This window comes from Garra rufa, chromosome 20, assembly GCF_049309525.1.
Source record: "Garra rufa chromosome 20, GarRuf1.0, whole genome shotgun sequence".
Lineage (NCBI taxonomy): Eukaryota > Metazoa > Chordata > Actinopteri > Cypriniformes > Cyprinidae > Garra > Garra rufa.
In genome coordinates, this window is record NC_133380.1 from 5457889 (window position 1) to 5477667 (window position 19779).

General features: G+C 33.2%; 1 protein-coding gene across 4 annotated transcripts in view; it reads right to left on the bottom strand.

Moving 5' to 3' along the window:
- kcnab2a (potassium voltage-gated channel subfamily A regulatory beta subunit 2a) overlaps positions 1–19779 on the bottom strand; it is a 142557-nt gene that overhangs the window by 15167 nt on the left and 107611 nt on the right. For all 4 annotated transcript variants that reach the window (XM_073825595.1, XM_073825594.1, XM_073825593.1 and 1 more), the window contains 8 exons: positions 19023–19102; positions 10503–10547; positions 8109–8153; positions 7803–7846; positions 7625–7711; positions 5504–5589; positions 2715–2835; positions 2538–2632 (listed from right to left, as the gene is read on the bottom strand). In XM_073825595.1, the coding sequence (XP_073681696.1) occupies positions 2538–2632; positions 2715–2835; positions 5504–5589; positions 7625–7711; positions 7803–7846; positions 8109–8153; positions 10503–10547; positions 19023–19102 (603 nt within the window). The remainder of the gene's footprint in view (positions 1–2537; positions 2633–2714; positions 2836–5503; positions 5590–7624; positions 7712–7802; positions 7847–8108; positions 8154–10502; positions 10548–19022; positions 19103–19779) is intronic.

Consider the following 19779-nt stretch of genomic DNA (forward strand, 5'->3'; position numbering starts at 1 on the left):
GTCACCTTCTCACCAAGCTGCTTGGCGATGGTCTTGTTGCCCATTCCAGCCGTGTGTAGGTCTACAATCTTGTCCCTGACATCCTTGGACAGCTCTTTGGTCTTGGCCATGGTGATTGATTGATTGCTTCTGTGGACAGGTATCTTTTATACAGGTAACAAGCTGAGATTAGGAGCACTATGTATAAAACACACCAGGGAGCCAGAAATCTTGCTGATTGATAGGGGATGAAATACTTATTTCACCCATTAAAATGCAAATCAATTTATAACTTTTTTTAAATGCGTTTTTGTTGATATTCTGTCTCTCACTGTTCAAATAAACCTGCCATTAAATTATAGACTGATCATTTCTTTGTCAGTGGGCAAATGTACAAAATCAGCAGGGGATCAAATTATTTTCCCCTCACTGTACACACGCTCTCGGACGCATAACACCCAGCAGCACCTGTGTGGGCGAGGGCCTGTTTTTAAACACGTGACTCTGTCCGCCCAAAAGCTCAAATGAGCAGAGATGAACTCGCTCGGAGAACTTTAGGGGGTAAAGAGACCTTATACACACACTCACAAACATGATTAGATTGAAATGACTTCTGAGAAAGTTGTTTTTGAAGCAGAAATGTGGTAGAAATAATTGTTTCAAGGTATATATTTACAGTTTTTGACTTTGATTCAGTTAACTAATTGAAAATTACACATTTCTATTAATTTAATTTAAAGTCAACATGAAACACATTTGCAACTCATTGAATTTGGTAATGTGCTACATTTCCAAGTGAAATGAGTGAGTGATTTAATATGCATATTAAACATATGAATGAATATTCATAATTGAACTATGTATCCCCCAGTAGTATCAATTCTTACCATAATTTGATATTGTTGCATCTTTATTGAATTAGCATTAACCAGAAGTAAATTACGGTGTTAAATGGCAATGTTTTAGACAGGTTGCATTACCTATAGTAGAGTAAAATAGATTTCCTTTTAGTGAACAATAACAATTTACATTTTTTATTAATTTTTTAAAATTGAAGCAAAGCTTTAATAAAAAAATAAACATTAGAGCAAAAACTTAAACTTATTTCAGTTTCAAATTTAACATTTCTATTTTTTATTATATATTTTAAGTTAAATTACTAAAATTACTAAAAAAATAATAAATATTAATAAAGTATATTTGGTATATTTGTTATAAATACCTAGTTTAAAAAATACCTAATACAAGTATAAAATACAAATAAAATATATATTTTTGATTATGTATAATACATTTATTCTAATAAAATTTAAATAAAAAGATAGATATGATTTTATATTATTTATATATTATATATCTATCCATCTATAGTGGTATATTTGTAATAACTAACTATTTTGATAAAATAATAACTAATAAAAAATAAAATACTAATAAAATAATAATAACGATAAAATATTGTTTTGATTATTTGTTATGAATAACAATTTTAATAACATGACTAATAAAAACCCCCAAAATATTTATAATGAAATATAATAATTAAATATAAAAACAATGCAATACAATACAAAACTTAAAACATAAGAAAAATGTTTGAGAAAAAAATAGAAATGTTAAATTAGAAACGTAAAAACTGAAATAATAAATTAAAAAGAATGACAAAACTAACAAAAATGACAAAAGCACAATTAAAAATTATCTAAAATTTAAATTTAGTCTGAAACAGACTTAATGGCTATTTGACTACAGGTTAACCAACCGATTAACCAATAGCTTGCTTGAGGTAGGTGATGTCAACCACAAAAAGTAATTAATGATAAAAAATGCAAATAAATGTCAGATTATATTCAATTTGGACTTCATGTTGACTTTAAAAACAATCATTTGTACTAGCAAAAGCACGTTTGTGTGTGTGCTAGACCAGGATAAATAATCCAGCTTCAGGTCCATCATTAGTAAATATTAATCAACAGTGGAAAAGGACCAGTGTGGTCTGGTGATCTAAACACTCATGGGTCTCGGAATCCAGCGGACCCATCACTGTTCAGACCACCAGCACGGTTCTGTTATAGTCAAGTGTCAATCCACATGTACGTTACACAGAGGTAACAAGAAAACAGGAACATTAACAGTGTGACACAAGACTACAGGAGGAAGATGATGGGTCACAAAAACACCAATGAGCCAAAAAACATGCCACTACGCCAACATACAGCTCGGGAAAACGGGTGCTTTTAGTGTGCACTTGTGTGTGTGGATTAGTGTGCTTGAAAGAGATGGAAACACTGATAAAAACAAGTGCCAATCCTCCTCAGAGTTACCATAGAAACTCAATCACATAAAGAAATATATGTTGAAGATCAGGCGTGTGGATGCATGCCATCAACAACACACACATCTACAGGAAAACACCAACTATAGAAACCTGGAAGACACGGAACACATTCACATTAGAACACCAAACACAGAGGAGTCACATATGAGGCCACTAATGTTTCCAGAGGACCAGGAAGAGGAGGAGGAGGAGACAGAGAGACACATGGGACATGGAGTACCTTCAGTGAGGCGCGAGAGTATGGCGGCACCCCGCTGTCGTATTTCCCTGAGATTATCCCACAGGCCAGCGGGGACCATGTCATCGCACCCACACCTGAGAAAACAGGTCAAAAGCGATTGAAAAGACGCATCTGGCCGCCGTTTCCACAGGCTTGATCGACAGCAGCGTCACTTACCGATCTTATGGAAGAGCTCAGGAAGCTGCACCTCCACTTTCTCTCTCTGGAACATGTGGTATTCCGACTGTTCGCAGATCGGTGGGATCTGGTTGAACTGTCGGGCCACAGAATACGCTTCCTATAAAACAAAAGCAAAAGGACAAGGTTAGTGTTATGGATGAATGCAGCGGCGCTCGATCCAAAACTAAACTTAAAAAAAAGGTCAAATTGCGGAAAACTAGATTTCCTGTGCTCTTTTGTAATGAAATGTGTGACAAAACACAACAGAACCACCTCCTCATTCCATTCGGATCATTTACTGAAACTAAACTATGTTTTTAGTCTGAAATTAATGTAATGGGGGAGGGAAAAACCTTTAAAGGGGTCATCACTTTTACATGTTGTTTGAACATCAATGTGTGTTGTCAGTTTGTGTACACAACCACCCTACAATGATAAAAATCCACCCAGTGTTTTTTTTTTTTTATCTTTAAAAGTAATATCCCTTTTTTAAAATCAGGTCATTCTCAGCTTCTTGTCAGAAGCCGCTCCTACGATAGTTGATTGACATGAGCGCCTTACCTTAGACCCGCCCTCACCAAGCTGAAACAGTCCAAATCTGATCACCATTGTGTCGACTCAGGTGCAGGGGAAGACAAGAATGTCTCTGATTGAGCGATTGAGGTGTTCTGTTGTTGGATGTTATAATGAACATAGCAGTCGTCAGATGTCGCTGAAGACGTTACTTTAATTTTTAAAAGGAAAGCACCGATCCCGATCTACATATGTTCGTGCGAATCGTTCCTGATGCAGCTTCACCCACAGCAGTTTTTTTTATGCATCTATGCAAATGGCCTCTCTTAATAATGTGCTTGTTGGCAAGTTTTGCTACTAAAGTAAACATTACGGCTCATCATCCCATGCAGAGAGGGGCGGGGCAAGCAGAGCTCATTTGCATTTAAAGGAGCATGCAATAAAATGAGTTGATTTTTTGCAGAGCTGATTTTGACATGGTATAAAGTTTTTTTTTTTACACTACTATTGAGAATTTGGAGCCAAAGTATATTACAGAATTTTCATTAAGACCCGAAAGAATCATATGAACTTGTGGAAAATGGGCATCCGATGACCCCTTTATGAAAGAACCATATATAAAAGTACTGAAATGGAAATAAAAATGGCTAAAATATAGACATTAAAAAAAGTCACAAACACACACACAAACAAGCTATATTATAATACATATAATAATATTATCTCAGTGATATTAAAATAACACTGCTTTAACACAAATGAGTCTTATTAGCCAGGATTTTGAATCTGTTTTACGAAAAAATGACTCTTAAAAAAAAAACACAGGTATTTGAATCTGTTTTATGAACAAATGACTTATGAATAAGGTATTTCAATCTGATTCTGAAACAAATAGCTCTTATAAGCCAGGACTTTTAATCTGTTTTATAAACAAATGATTTATATGAACAAGGTCTTTGAATATATTTTTAAAACAAATGGCTCTTATGAACAAGGTCTTTGAATATATTTTTAAAACAAATGGCTCTTATGAACAAGGTCTTTGAATCTGTTTTACGAATAAATTATCTATAAACAAGGCCTTTTAATCTAATTTACAAACAAATGATTTGTATGAGGCAGGTCTTTGAATCTGTTTTACGAACAAATGACTCTTTCTGAACAAGGTCTTTGAATCTTTTTTTTTTAATTACTCTTATGAGCCGTGTCTTTAAAACTGATCCACAAACAAATTACTCTTATGAGCCAAGTCTTTGAATCTGTTTTTAGAAACAAATGACTCTTATGAACAAAGTCTCTGAATCTGTTTTATGAACAAATAACTTATGAACAAGGTCTTTGAATCTGTTTTATGATCAAATCACTCTTTCTGAACAAGGTCTTTGAATCTGTTTTATGAACATGACCCTTATAAGCCAGGTCTTTAAATTTGTTTCATGAACTGACTCTTATGAACAATATTTTTTAATCGGGTTCACAAACAAATGACTCTTATGAACCAGCAGGTCTTTAAATCTGTGTTATCAACAAATTACTCTTATGCACAAGGTCTTTGAATCTGATTCACAAACAAATGACTCATATAAGACAGGTCTTTAAACCTAAGGTCAACATAATTTAAGTTTTAGTCTGTAAATATCTGGACTTGAGATAGACTAAATTGAAAAATTTATATGGATTAAAAGAACTCACTTTCCATTCTCCCATTTCTCCTCAGAAACCTCTTTTTATTTTAATCTGGGCACTTTGGAATGCATTTCCATTCACTTCTAATCTTAATTAGCAGCAACTTATGTGGGAATGTTTCTATAGTTGAGAAATGCAATGGACCAGACACCTTTTTATCTGCCAAAACCAAAGAATCATTTTCGAATGATCCGCCAATGTTTGGAAAAAATCTGCATTTTTGGTTAACGCAACCCATGCTAAGAACCAATTACGTGGCTTTGGGACAGAAAACCAAATTGTGTACATGTTACGCCTCAGTAAGCATAAATGAGTTGTGACTGACGAGGCGTCACTGAACACAAACAGATTGTCTTTTAACGTTCCGTCACTGTGAAACGGTTCGTCTGACTCAGTGCGCTGCTGTTTTAGGTCTCCGATCCGCCCAGTATTTAAGGTTAGACTGTCTCACTGACAGCACCTATTTAAACAAGCATCTTTAGATTCATCAAGACTTCTTGAAGGGCTCTTCAAGAAACAAAAGCAGCCGGTGCTGATGCTGATTACAGGGGTGCGAACATGGAAAAGTGTAAGAGGCTGTGACTCACCATGATTTCCATCGGACTCCAGCGTGACGTTCCCCAGTACATTGCCATTCCCTGATTGATCACGTGGGTCATCGCCCGCACCGTCTCTGCCAATCACACGCAGATATTCAGAGATTTACCGCACCATACATCATGTCACGATGCTATTAGAACATGTCAGTATGGGTGAACGTGTGAAATATTAACAAGCAAAAGAAAACGAGCTTGATTAATGCAAGGGAGGGAAGTTTAAATGATAAATCGCTTCTAGATCGAGCTGGAGAATTTGAATCAATATATGTAAGACAAAATAAACAACTCGTGCTTCGGGTCAATATGAATCTCGGCTTAAGAAAAACAATGCTTCAAATGAGGGCTGGGGAAGATCCATTCTTAATAACCAACACCAGCCGTGTCAAAACATCAGTCTTATGAGCTTGAGAGTCATTTACTATAAAAAAAAAAAAAAAGCGCAAGAGAGAAACGGACTGTTGAAGTGCAGAGCTCTTTATTGACGAGAACAGCAGATGTCTACAGCCCCCTGAGCTGTTTGTGTTTCAACCATTGAACTGTGTGAACTTTCTAAAGGGCAGCTAGGCTAATAAAAGTAGATCAAATAACATCTCTGCCTTGTTTTTTAAAGAGCAGCCATCCTTTCACCCGAAAACTCTGGGTGAGATTTAATTCAGGTTGGCAACTTACAAAAGGCCAACTGGGCAAATTGAAAAGATCTTCTTGCTTACACATGATTTGAGGAATCAATTATATCTGGAGCACAAACAGCACAGCATTTCAAATAAAAAAATATTTAGAAGCACTATGTGTGACTGACCCAATCAGCATATTTGTGAGGGGAGCTTCAAAGGTTTCTACGTGATTTTGCAACATTGAGTAATGTATGACGGACATATCTCACAAATCCTTTTATAAACAAAGAGTAACGAGAGTGTGAATAAGAGATTGATTGAGCAGTGTAGAGAGCTTTGTTGATTGTAATGGAACTTTGTGAGATTGCGATGAACTAAGATGAGTGACAGCTTTTAATGATTTTTAAGGGAGTTTGTAAATGATACTGATTTACAATATCTTGTAATATTACAATAGTACAATTTACTAGGGATGCACCGAATTAAAATTACACACTGGGCCGAAGGCCGATTATCAAACATGGTTTTTCGTGTTTTTCCCCCATGTATTTTGCCAAATCTTTTCACCATTGCATAAATTAAATAGCCAATATTTGCTTTTTCAATTACAAAAACAACAATTTAAAAATATTTAACACTAAACATTTTTAACATTCTAGTAGACATTATAGCCTACCAACAAAACACAACTTCTTGAATCAGGCATGTGTGTTTTAATGTACAAATAAAATGCAACCTTTTTCTGAGCAAAGGGGAATGTTCTAATAAGTACATTAATAGAGCTGTTGTAATGATTGTTATCATTATTTTTGTCTTACAATTAGTGCATGTATTAGACAACACAACGTTCTGTAGTTTATTTACAAACACTTACACACACCAAACTTGAAACTTTTATTCCTGTCTATATCCTGAAGGTTTTTGCAGAGGGATTTGTTCATATATGATTTGCTTGATTTTATACAGTTTATTCACCCAAAAATGTAAAAAAATATAGTGTTTCCTGTCTAAGTTTTTTATGTTTATGGCATGACGAAATGAGATTTCCCTCTGTAAAAACCTTTGACTCTAATATGTCAAAAAAAAAATTAAACAAGAATTTTGAAACTGACTTCATACAGTGTTTAGATTTTTGTACTAGAAGTGTATGCCAATTAGCGCATATTTCATTAAATAATGCCTAATTTGCACATTTAAACCTAACATTTTAGAAAACTTGTAATACAAAAAATGTTTGCAATTATCAAAGTAATCAATAAACTGGGCAAGTAAGGTGATTACTATTAGTTAATTTTTTTACCCTATTCACCTGCAGTGTCTCGCCTTAAGGAGTCAAATATCACCTCGCAAATGTATCATATTTTTTGTTATTGATTAGAAGATGCTCCTGAAATTTTGACTGTGCTCTTAAATGTTTGTGCTCCTAAAAAGAAAAGCAAGCATAGAGCACTAATGAGTTATACTAAAGTTTAAGAGCAAATGAATTGAGATGTACCTTCCATGGGTGTGTTGGGGTCTGGTCTGTTTGCAAACACCACGTCCACATATTCTAACTGCAATCTCTCCAATGATGCCTTTAAACCTACAGAAGAGTAACGAATCAATTTATAGCACAATTAAACCAGCTGGGTTAACTACTGCTCTATAATGTGAATGTTTTGAGGTCAACTCACCTTCTATAATGTGTTTTCTTGACAGTCCTCTCTCAGTCTCTGCTCTAGAAAACAGCAGGATATGTACTGTTACAGTATGCAATTATCATTGATGCCAACTTTAGGAAATTATATTGCAATGACAGTACTTGATTCCATCTAATTTATTTAAAAAAATAACACTATTTCAAAGACTTAAGTGTTTATTTACCATAACTAAAAAGGAACAGCTTCATTACATTTAACCCTAAATCGTAAGTGAAACTTCTAACTCCAGACATTAGCGTTTGAAGTATTATTTGCATAATAAATAGTAAATATACATACTTTCCACCCCAAAATATTTTGGTTGTAATGACTAAACTGGAGCGTCTGCAAAAAAAGGGAAAATATTTAATTAGGTCACACTTTTTGAAAGGCTTTTAAAAAGTAATTAAGAAGTTGCAAATAATTACAACAGAATAATAGCTTGCGGTAACCATTTTAATTTCAAAGGAATGCATGAACACACACAGACATACACATTTATTTAGCAGTCTAAATGAGGACATGGTATGGACGACTACTGGGCTCATGTAAAGCTTCACGTAAATGTATTTTATATTTATGTAAAAATTGTTTTTACATATATTCATATGCATGTAAATGTATGCATTTATGTATGTTTTTACATATGTCTGCATGCATATATACACTAACAGTCAAAAGTTTTTGAACAGTAAGATTTTTAATGTTTTTTTTTAAAGAGATCTCTTCTGCTCACCAAACCTGAATTTATTTGATCCAAATTATAGCAAAAAGAGCAATTTCAAAGAGCAAAATTCAAAATAGTTTTTCTATTTAAAATAACTTTTCTATTTCAATATATTTTAAAATGTAATTTATTCCTGTGATATTTCATATTTTTTGTATCATTACTTCAGTCACACAATCCTTCAGAATTCATTCTAATATTCTGATTTTCTGCAAGAACAGCATTTATCTAAAATAGAAATCTTTTGTAGCATTATAAATGTCTTTATCATTGCTTTTGATCAATTTAAAGCATCCTTGCTAAATAAAAGTATAATTAAAAATATAAAATAAAAATATAATTTCTTTCCGAGAAAAAAAAGTGAAAATTATACTGACTCTAAGCTTTTGAATGGTATAGTGTGTAAAGTTACCAAAAGCTTTTTATTTCAGATAAATGCTGATCTTTGGATCTTTCCATTCATCAAAGAAAATATAGATGATAATATTAACAAAAATGTTTCTTGAACAGCAAATCAGCATATTAAAATGATTTCTGAAGAATCATGTGACAATGAAGAACGAAGTAATGATGCTAAAAATTCAGCTTTGATCACAAAAATAAATTACATTTTAAAATATATCAATTAGGAAACAGTTATTTTAAATAGTTAAAGTATGTCTAAATGTTAGTGTTTTTGCTGTACTCTGGATTAAATAAATGCAGGCTTGGTGAGCAGAACTTTTGACTCGTAGTGTCAGATTATATGTGACCCTGGACCACAAAACCAGTCATAAGGTTAAATTTGACAAAACTGAGATTTATACATCATATGGAAGCTCAATAAATAAGCTTTCTATTGATGTATGGTTTGTTAGGATAGGACAATATTTGGCTGAGATACATCTATTTGAAATCAGAAATCTGAGGATGCAAAAAAATAAAAAATACTGAGAAAATCACCTTTAAAATTGTCCAAATTAAGCTCTTAGCAATGCATATTACTAATCAGAAATTACATTTTGATATGTTTACAGTAGGAATTTTACAAAAAATCTTCATGGAACATGATCTTTACTTAATTTCCTAATGATTTTTGGCATTAAAGAAAAATCAATAATTTTGACCCATGCAATTTATTTTTGGCTATTGCTACAAACATATCCCAGCGACTTAAGACTGGTTTTGTGGTCCAGGGTCACATATTACTAACTACAATTTTCGTCATGTAATTAGTAATCAGTTATGACTACAATTTGTAAGTAACCCAGCACTGTATGCATTATATATTGTATATTACAAAAATGTGTATATACACAAAACATACAAAGAATATCCTTCTTCAAAGGGAAGTTCTGCCAGATTTAACTCAGTTCATCTAACAAACTATAAGTAAGCCCACACACAGACACACAGGACAGAAATAAGCTACGTCTCTGCAGAGGTGAGGGGTTGTGTGGCCTGATATTGATGCACACTGACTAGCAGGATGACTAAGCAGCACAATATCACACACACACACACACACACACACACACACACACACACACACACACACACACACACACACACACACACACACACACACACACACACACACACACACACACACACACAAATGTGAAGATCCTTTCCTGCAGAGAGCTCGGTTACTCTTCATCTCATTATGCAGGAACAGTGAGAGCCCACCCTGCTTTAAATTAAAACATCTTAACAAAAGGCCTTCTATTAACCATGAGCTTTCTTTAGCTTGTGTTACATTACACCCACATATATCAGAACATCAGATGCACAACAAACACATCCATGCCACCGTTCCATAATTCAATATCTAGATGGGACATCTACAGGGCGAGCCTTTAATAATTTATATTTCTGTCCGTCTGGGGTTGCGGTGGCACAATCTCTGAGGCACTGGGCCGAGTTATCGGCACGAGATAAGAGAAGGCCGAAGGAAATGAAAAGCTGTATGCTGTTAATGAACATACCTCCATCCTTTCTTCTTTATGATGTTGCCCAGCACCATCTCTGCCCTGGAACAGAAAACCAGATGGTTATCGGACTAATCCGTCATTTTATTGACATGTATATTGCCAAGAAAACAGGCTGCTGAGGGGACATTTCAAAGTTCAGTAAATCACCTCTTTCAAGACAGAAATATGATTTTATACTTTAATGCCACAAGACTCTATCAAGGCTTTTTATGTAAACACACCAGGTATTTATAAAGTAGTCAACAATCGAAGTGGATCAAAAAAGTTAATCAAAGTTGTCCTAAGATAAGAACAGGTATTCTTTTTGGTTTTAGGACAAATTTGATGGAAGGTTTTGATCCACTTCGAATGTTGACTACTGTATATTCTGGGGTTTCCTAACCAGTCAACAAGCATTTAAAGCTATGTCAGCTAAAAAATCTAGAGCTTTTTTGTCATGTTTTGTCAAATTGCTTTTGCCTGTGTAGCCCTTATTGGTCCAAATTCCTTATGCAAGCAGTTGTATATTCAACATCCAATTTGTTTCATTTGACATTGACTGTCATGTCATTCAGTTTGGACAGACAAATTATTGGAAACATGCTACGTAGCTCCTGGTGAACCTCAGATGGCACATTCATAGATTATTCATGGGCCGTCTGAACCATATCACAAAACAAATGCCAAGTGTTTCCTGAAAACATCAAGTGCGGCTGGCTTTACACAATTTCTGGGTTCTCAGTTACTTTTTGTTGCTTTGTAACGTATGCAATAAACTGTATTTGAAATCTACAGACACAAATGGATAAAGTGCAATAAAACAAACACTTAAAAGTGTACTTTAGATGTTTTCTTTCCACTAGTCAAATACAGTTGAAGCCTTGCAGAATCTGCAAAATGTTAATTATTTTAGCAAAATATGAGAGATCATACAAAATGCACGTTAATAAGATATTCACATAAAAGACAATGATCTCTTGAATGATCCACGGCTGTTTTTTTTTTTGTTGTCGTTTAGTGATAGTGTCCCTTGTTTGTCTTGAACTGTTAAACTATCCATTTTTCTTCAGAAAAATTCTTCAGGTCCCACAAATTCTTTGGTTTTTCAGCATTTTTGTGTATTTGAAACCCTTTCCAACAATGACTATCTGATTTTGAGATCCATCTTTTCACACTGAGGAGAACTGAGGGACTCCAGAAGAAACGCAATGCATTAAAAGCCTTTTGGAAATTCAAAGATCAGGGTAAGTTTAACTTGTTTTGTCTTCTGGGGAACATGTAAGAATCTTCTGTAGCTTCTTAAGGGCAGTACTAAATGAAAAAAATATGATATTTAGGCAAAATAAGAAAAAGGTACGCATCCTCATTCCGTTCAAAAGTTTACACCCCCGGCTCTTAATGCATCACTTTTTGTTTCTGAAGCATCAGTGAGCATTTGAACCTTCTGTAATAGTTGCATACGAGTCCCTCAGCTGTCTTCAGTGTGAAAAAACTGATCTCAAAACCATACAGTCATTGTTGGAAAGGGTTGAAATACAAAAAAAAAAAAATGCTGAAAAAAATGAATTTGTGGGACCTAAAGGATTTTTCTGAGGAACACTGTGGATCATTCAGGTAACAACACAGTATTAAGAATCAAGTGTATGTAAACTTTTGAACAGGGACATTTTTATAAATTCAACTATTACTTTCTCTTGTGGACTATACATAAACATCTTTATGTGAAATATCTTATTCAGGTCAGTACTAAATAAAAAATAACACACATTTTGTATGATCCCTTTTATTTTGCTAAAATAATTACCATTTAGCAGATTCCACAAGATGTACGTAAACTTTAGACTTCGACTGTATGCATCTCTAAATGATTTTGCATGTAGTGTCTTGCCTTAAAGGGATAAGGTATGTGAATGAGTAATTAACACAACCAGGGTGCTAAAAGCATATTTAACTCCCTGAAAAATGTGCCTCGTTTTTATACGCAGATGAGGAGCGTCAGTAACAGCCTTGAGACTAAAAGGCTCTCTGGCAGCCATTAGTGGCGCTGAGGGTGCTAATTGGCCCCGATGAGGATACAGTTCGGGCTGTGATCGTCCCGGTGAGTGAGATTCTCCCTCAGGCCGCACACTAGTCAATTCAACGAACCGCTGTGCTGTAATTCAGTCGACGATTCCAGATGCTACAAATCCCACCCACTGCTTTACTATTATTCGGCCTAAAAATCCTTCTGCAATCTTGTTTTTTTCTTTCTAATATGGCATGTTATGGGAAGACCGAGAATGTTAAAGGACTATGAGACTCTAAAACGAAAATCACCTCTTTGGTGCTCCAAACTCGTGATTTTGTTCCACTTCAGCACTGTTCTTTTCTATTTAGTCTAGTTAATCAAGACTCTGTCACGCTCCAAAAACAAGCAGATGTTATTCTTAAAGTTCAACAATATCTGTTCCCATTCATTCTCATTAAATAGAAACCAGGAGTGTGAATATTTTTTTATGACGCACAGAAAAGTTTGATCTCACAGTTCAGAAGTGACATTTTAAATAAAGCTGAAACAATGTAAAATATAAATATTTGATAAAAATGTAAACAACTTGAATAAATGAAGAGTTAATTTGCAAAAACAGATTTAAAAAATGTTAACAATTTTCAAAAATCATGTTTTTTTCATTGTGCATTCCAAGTAATCTATAATTAATGCAGTTGAAAATAATCTGAAAATACAGCTACTTAACAATAAAACAATAAAAACATGGTTTAAAACAAAAATAACAGTTATCTGTTTCTGCAAATAAACTGTTCATATATAAACTTAAAGCAAAAGCAGTAATATTGTAAAATATGTTTACTATTTAAAATAACTGCTTTCTATTTGAATATATTTTAAATTTGAATTTATTCCTGTGATCAATGCTTAATTTTCAGCATAATTAGTGCAGTCCTTCAGAAATAATTCTAATATGCTGATTTGCTGTTCAAGAAACATGTTTTATCATTATTATTATTATTATTATTATTATTATCATCAATATTTAAAACAATATTTTCAGGATAAATAGAAAGATCCAAAGATCAGAATTTATCTGAAATAAAAAGCTTCTTTAACATACACCATACCATTCAAAAGCTTGGAGTCAGTACAATTTATTTGGGAAAATTAATACTTTTATTTAGCAAGGATGCTTTAAATTGATCAAAAGTGATGATAAAGACATTTATAATGCTACAAAAGAATGAACTTTTTTATTCAAAGAAACCTGAATAATTCTACTTAGCTGTTTTTAACATAATAATAATAAATGTTTTTTGAGCAGCTATGACGCTAACAATTCAGCTTTGAAATCACAGGAATAAATTACATTTTACAATATATTCAAAAAGAAATCAGTTATTTTAAATAGTTAAAATAATTCAGATTTTTACTGTTTTTGTTGTACTTTGGATCAAATAAATGCAGGCTTGGTGAGCAGAAGAGACTACTTAAAAAACATCAAAAATCTTACTGTCCAAAAACTTTTGACTGGCAGTGTATGTGCAAAACAAACAAATAAATAAATAAATCTAAATTACTTTTATTATAAAAAAATAATTTAGATATACAAATGAAAGAACTATTAAAAAATAATTGAAAATATTTTTCTCACAGAAAGCAATCAGAATCAGGTACTCCATAGAGTTGTGTACCAAAGTCCAAAACCTAATCAATCAATCTATCAACAAGATGGATGAACATCTTTAATCTGGATTAATTTGATGTTTCAAACTGATCCAGGCTTTACATAAAAACAGAAGCGGCTGAACCGCTGTTGTGCTTTGATTTAGTGGTGATTAGCTGCAGAGTAGGGCTGGGCGGTATTCCTTTTCATATCGAATACCGGTGTTTTTTTTTTTTTAAATGATATTCATTTTTCATATACCCCAATACCGGTGAGTGTGTGCGTACAAAGCGCTGGGAACACGTATGTTGACGCAAACAGAAACCGCAGCTTGCACGTGCTTGTCTGAAGCAACACATCTGCGGTGTGAACGTATTTCAGTATATCTGAGAAAGACCCAGGGTTAGCGATTTGCAAAACTTGTAATGCCGAAATTTCAAGAGGGGGTGTGTCTGCAGTCTTGCGCGCAGTGATGATGAGAGCAGAGATCGGCGCATTGCGCGCAGACAGATGTAGCTTTCAGTTACGTCGCAATATTTTAAAGATATGTCTTTTCTATATACTGTATTTTTATTAATATTTATGTTTTAAACCATGGAGGTGAGCCAATGGATATCACACATGCAACGTGAAAACTGCGCAATATGTTAAAGTGAAAGTAAAAACTGACTTTCAGCATCTGATGTGCATTCTTTCAGAGACAATGAGACGATTATACTTCATATGCTGATATTAATTTAGTCCCTTAATATTTTTCTTGTGCCCCGAACATGGTGGGAAAAAAATAAAAAGAAACGTATTTTGTGTAAGGTTTGTTTTTGAAAGTCTTAAATAAAGCTCTTAATTTTCATTGATGACTGCAGTGTTATTAGGGGGTTATGAAAGTCATAACTATAATTTCAGGTGGTCTTAAATGTGAGGACTGAAATAATATGAGCGCTGCACGTTTCAAAATCATTTGTTGCGCTGCTTTGTGTACCATTCTGACAGCGCCTCCTGCTGGAAGAGAAACGCGTAGAGTTGTAAATGTGAACTCATGGATCCACAAGATAATGTGTTATAAAAATTTAAACAGTTTAAACAAAGGCAGTAAAATATATGTATATGTTATTTAAGTAATATAATACTTGATTGATAATAATTGTTTAAATTGATATAGTTGATTTATTCTTTGAAACTTCAATATTAATTTATGCAATTGCAATGCCTTGATTCTAGTAAGATTTAGTACACAGTCATAGCCATAAATGAAATGGTACTAATAATTGGCATAATACTTTCGGTTTTCGGTTTCGGCCAAGAATTTTCATTTCGGTGCATCACTACATCATATGTAAATGTGGTCAGGCTAAAGTTGTAGCCGCAGGAGGCAACACAAGCAATTTGCTTCACCACCTCCGCCACAAACATGTCCTGGAATATGAAGAATGCACAATAAAGTGTTGTGTATTTTGACTGCAAGTCATGAATTCTGATTTCTTCACCTCATTACAATTATGAGTGCCACTGTCACTTCTTTGTGAACAGCAGCATTTTGTGAGACCAATCAAACCTGAGTTAATACTAGTCCGGTCAATGTAAGCCAATATACTGCAGTAATTATTCTCTAATTTGTGACCCTGGACCACAAAACCAGTCTTAAGTCGCTGGGGTATATTTGTAGCAATAGCCAAAAATAAATTGCATGGGTCAAAATTTTAGATTTTTCTTTTATGCCAAAAATCATTAAGAAATTAAGTAAAGTTCATGTTCCATGAAGATTTTTTGTAAAATTCCTACTGTAAACATATCAAAATGTAATTTTTGATTAGTAATATGCATTAAGAACCTAATTTGGACAACTTTAAAGGTGATTTTCTCAGTCTTTTTGATTTTTTTGCATCCTCAGATTCCAGATTTCAAATAGATGTATCTCAGCCAAATATTGTCCTATCCTAACAAACCATACATCAATAGAAAGCTTATTTATTGAGCTTTCATATGATGTATAAATCTCAGTTTTGTCAAATTTAACCTTATGACTGGTTTTGTGGTCCAGGGTCACATTTATTAGGAAATGTGGTTAACACCTAGTCATGTATGGAAAAATAAAATAAAAAAATACCGTCATATACCGTGACACCATATAATTTTGAAAAATACCGTGATATACATTTTTGGCCCAGCTCTACTGCAGAGTGTGGTTCATTAATCCACATGAATGTATGCTGCACTTTCTTAAAAAGTCCCAACTTCAAAGGAGGTTCCCTGAGACTCCAGGATATCTGAATATGCATGCTTGCCTATTCTAGCATGTGGAAAGGAGACAGAGATGGACACAGACGCGTGAGGGGGCGGCTCAGCCTGTGTTTTTGTTTGCTTATGTGCGACGGAGACAAAGACAGAGAGAGAGGTGACAAAAGCTGATGTGTGCACACACGTCAGGGCAGAAACACGCGTGTGTGCCAGCACATGTGTGTGTAAGCATATATTTACACAGGGGTGTTTGTCCCGTCACGGCCTGCGGTTTTAACGCACAGCTGTATGGTAGATGCTGCCAGAGCTGTGTTTATTCCAATCGGATAAATAAAACAGACCTTCCCACTCTCATGTCTTCCCACTCCTTTCACCCCATCAGTGCCGCCGACGTTCAGCGATGCCCACGCCCTGCGCTCAGCTAATGACGGAGCACATTACCAACCGCTATCCTCACCTAATTTGCAGTTTATTTATGAAGCATCATGTGTCAGGCAACTTTCCTTGTTTGGAGGAAAGGAAACGTGCTCTAATTCGGATTCTCAGCACTGCGGGGAATAACATCTGAAATTAACTCACCGATCTACAGATGCATTACTGTCAGGATACAAATCTCTCAAATTGGAAGTTCAAACTTAACACTGGTTAGGCATCAAATGAAAGCTATTCTTTGAGAGAGCAGACAAAACTGAAACTATGAAAAACTATACATACACTACCAGTCAAAAAATTTGGAACAGTAAGATTTTAAATGTTTTTAAAGAAGTTTTTCCAAAGTACAGCTAAAACGGTAACATTTTGAAATATTTTTACTATTTAAAATAAAAGTTTTCGATTCGAATATATTTTAAAATGTAATTTATTCCTGCGATCAAAGCTGAATTTTTAGCATCATTTCTCCAGTCACATCATCCTTCAGTAATCATTCTAATATTCTGATTTGCTGCTCAAAAAACATTTATTATAATTGAAAACAGCAAAGTAGATTTTTATTTTTTATTTTTTTGGACTGGTAGAGTGTGTGTGTGTGTGTATTAAATAAATAAATGATATTTGTTTTTTTATTTTACAAGAAATATAAATATTTTAATACAAAACAAATTATATATAATAAATAATTATATTATCATTTTATTATGATAAAATTACATATATAAAATGTTATTTAAATATTTAAAATTATTTGTACATAAATATTTATTGTGAAATAAACAAATAATATGTTATATTATGTATTTATTAAATATTATTAATATTTATATTATATAGTTTTAGAAAACGTTTTTAAAAGATATCTCTTCTGCCCAACAAAACTACATTTAATTCATTTATTGCATTTACTTCTTTTAAAAACATTTAAAAAATCATGAAATATACATATTAATAATATTTAATAAATATATAATATAACATACATTTGTTTTTTTACAAATAATAATATATATTAATAAATTAAAAACACATAATATATTATATACAATATTACAATAATATTACAAAATAAATAATATTTATATTATTTATATTTATATTATTATATGATTTATTAAATGTCTCTTCTGCTCATCAAGGCAGCATTTATTTGATCCAAAAGTAATTTGTATCACTGTGAAACATTTCTTTACAATTTCAACATAATTGTTTTCTATTTGAATATATATATATAAAAAAAAAAAATTTATTCCCGTGACGGAATGCAACCGATATTAATGTTAAAAGCAATTTTATTTTTTCAGAATTTTTTTTTTTTTTGATGAATAAAAAAAAAATAGCATCTTTTTACAACAATATTACTTACTTATATTACTATATTTTTGCTGTATTTTGGATCAAACAAATGCAGTATTGGTAAGCAAAAGAGACTTACTTTAAAAACATAAAAGGAATATTCCTGACAATCTAAAACCTTGAAATTACTCTTGTAATACCTTTTGAATTATGTTCATGCTCCAAAAATGAGACTGAGATTGCAAGTTTTGTGTATATGACAGGAGTCCATACTTCTACATAAAAACAACAAATAAAAACAGTTTTAGAACTGTATTTTGGGTAACTACATCTCTTAATTATTTTATAAAAATGTATTTTAAATTTCAAAATTATTTTATAATTTATGATAATAATTCTCTGTGTTGCCTGTGGTATTGCTTTAACAATAAGAATAAACAATAAGAGATTATACTGTTTCAAGATCAAACTAGCAGAAATACTGTGATACCCGCCATGTACATAAATGCACATGACAGTTTAGAGTCCCTTTCTGATCCCGAGAATAACACTGTTGGGTTTGTGCTGAGTCTTTACGACAAGATTAAAAACAAACTCCCACGCAGGACACGTACGAGGAACGTCGTTTCCAACGATGCCCTGGGTCAGCTGCCACACAAATGTTCATTCACCTTTTGAAATGACCCCTAGTTTTAAAGAAAACTTGAGGAAAGTTCATGTTTAAAAAGAACTTCTAAACCTGACAACTAGATATACCCTAAATATAAGCAAACACTACTTAAATATGAAAAGTGGCTGCAAATGTTATGCGAACTTCTTTAAATATTCCATTATTGAACTAATTCTCCAGAAAGCACGTATTTGAGCACACGGTAATGTGAAGGGGTGGGCTGTGTGTTCATTTTGGCGCACTCACTTTCCTGCAGCGTAGACCTCTGCCGTGTCGAACAGATTGATCCCGTTCTCGTACGCCAGAGTCATCAGCTGCTCTGCAATCTGTCAGAGGGACGGAAGGGAGAGAGGAGGGGATCCAGCAGTCAAGGTGTTGAAGTCTATTCAATTATTAAAAGCTGCATCCTGCACTGTGCTACTCTATAAGTCATCTTTAATGTGTTTTGGTACATTTACAGTGTACGCTGGCAATAAAAAAACTACTGCTTTAGCTGACAGGAATTGCATCTATGAACGCAAGATCTGAATGGTTAATTTTAAAGCAATATAAGGCATTTTGCACTGGATACTTGCTTAAAACATTTTTTTTTTTAATTCAGTGCATTGAAGTGGATGAATTTTAAAAATGAGGGAAAAAATTGCATGGTGATTCATGGAAGAATACTATGTAATCATATTTATTTGTCTGTACAATTATGCGTTTTTAATTTTTTAACTTGGAAAAAATGTTTGTTATATTTAAATATTTATTTAAGGATATTATGGTCATTTAAGATATGTAAATGTTTAACCAGTCTTAAATAAATACAATTAATAATAAATAAAAAAGTAAATTTAAGGCAAAAAAAAAAAAAAAAACTATGTAGGTGTTGTTTTTAGATATTAGGGGTATTAAAGTAATTTAAGACATGTAAGGGTTTTCTTAAAAAAAGAAAAGTAAAGTAAATTGAGGCCCAAAATTGTGTTGTATTTAAATATTTATTTAAGGGTATAGGGGTAAT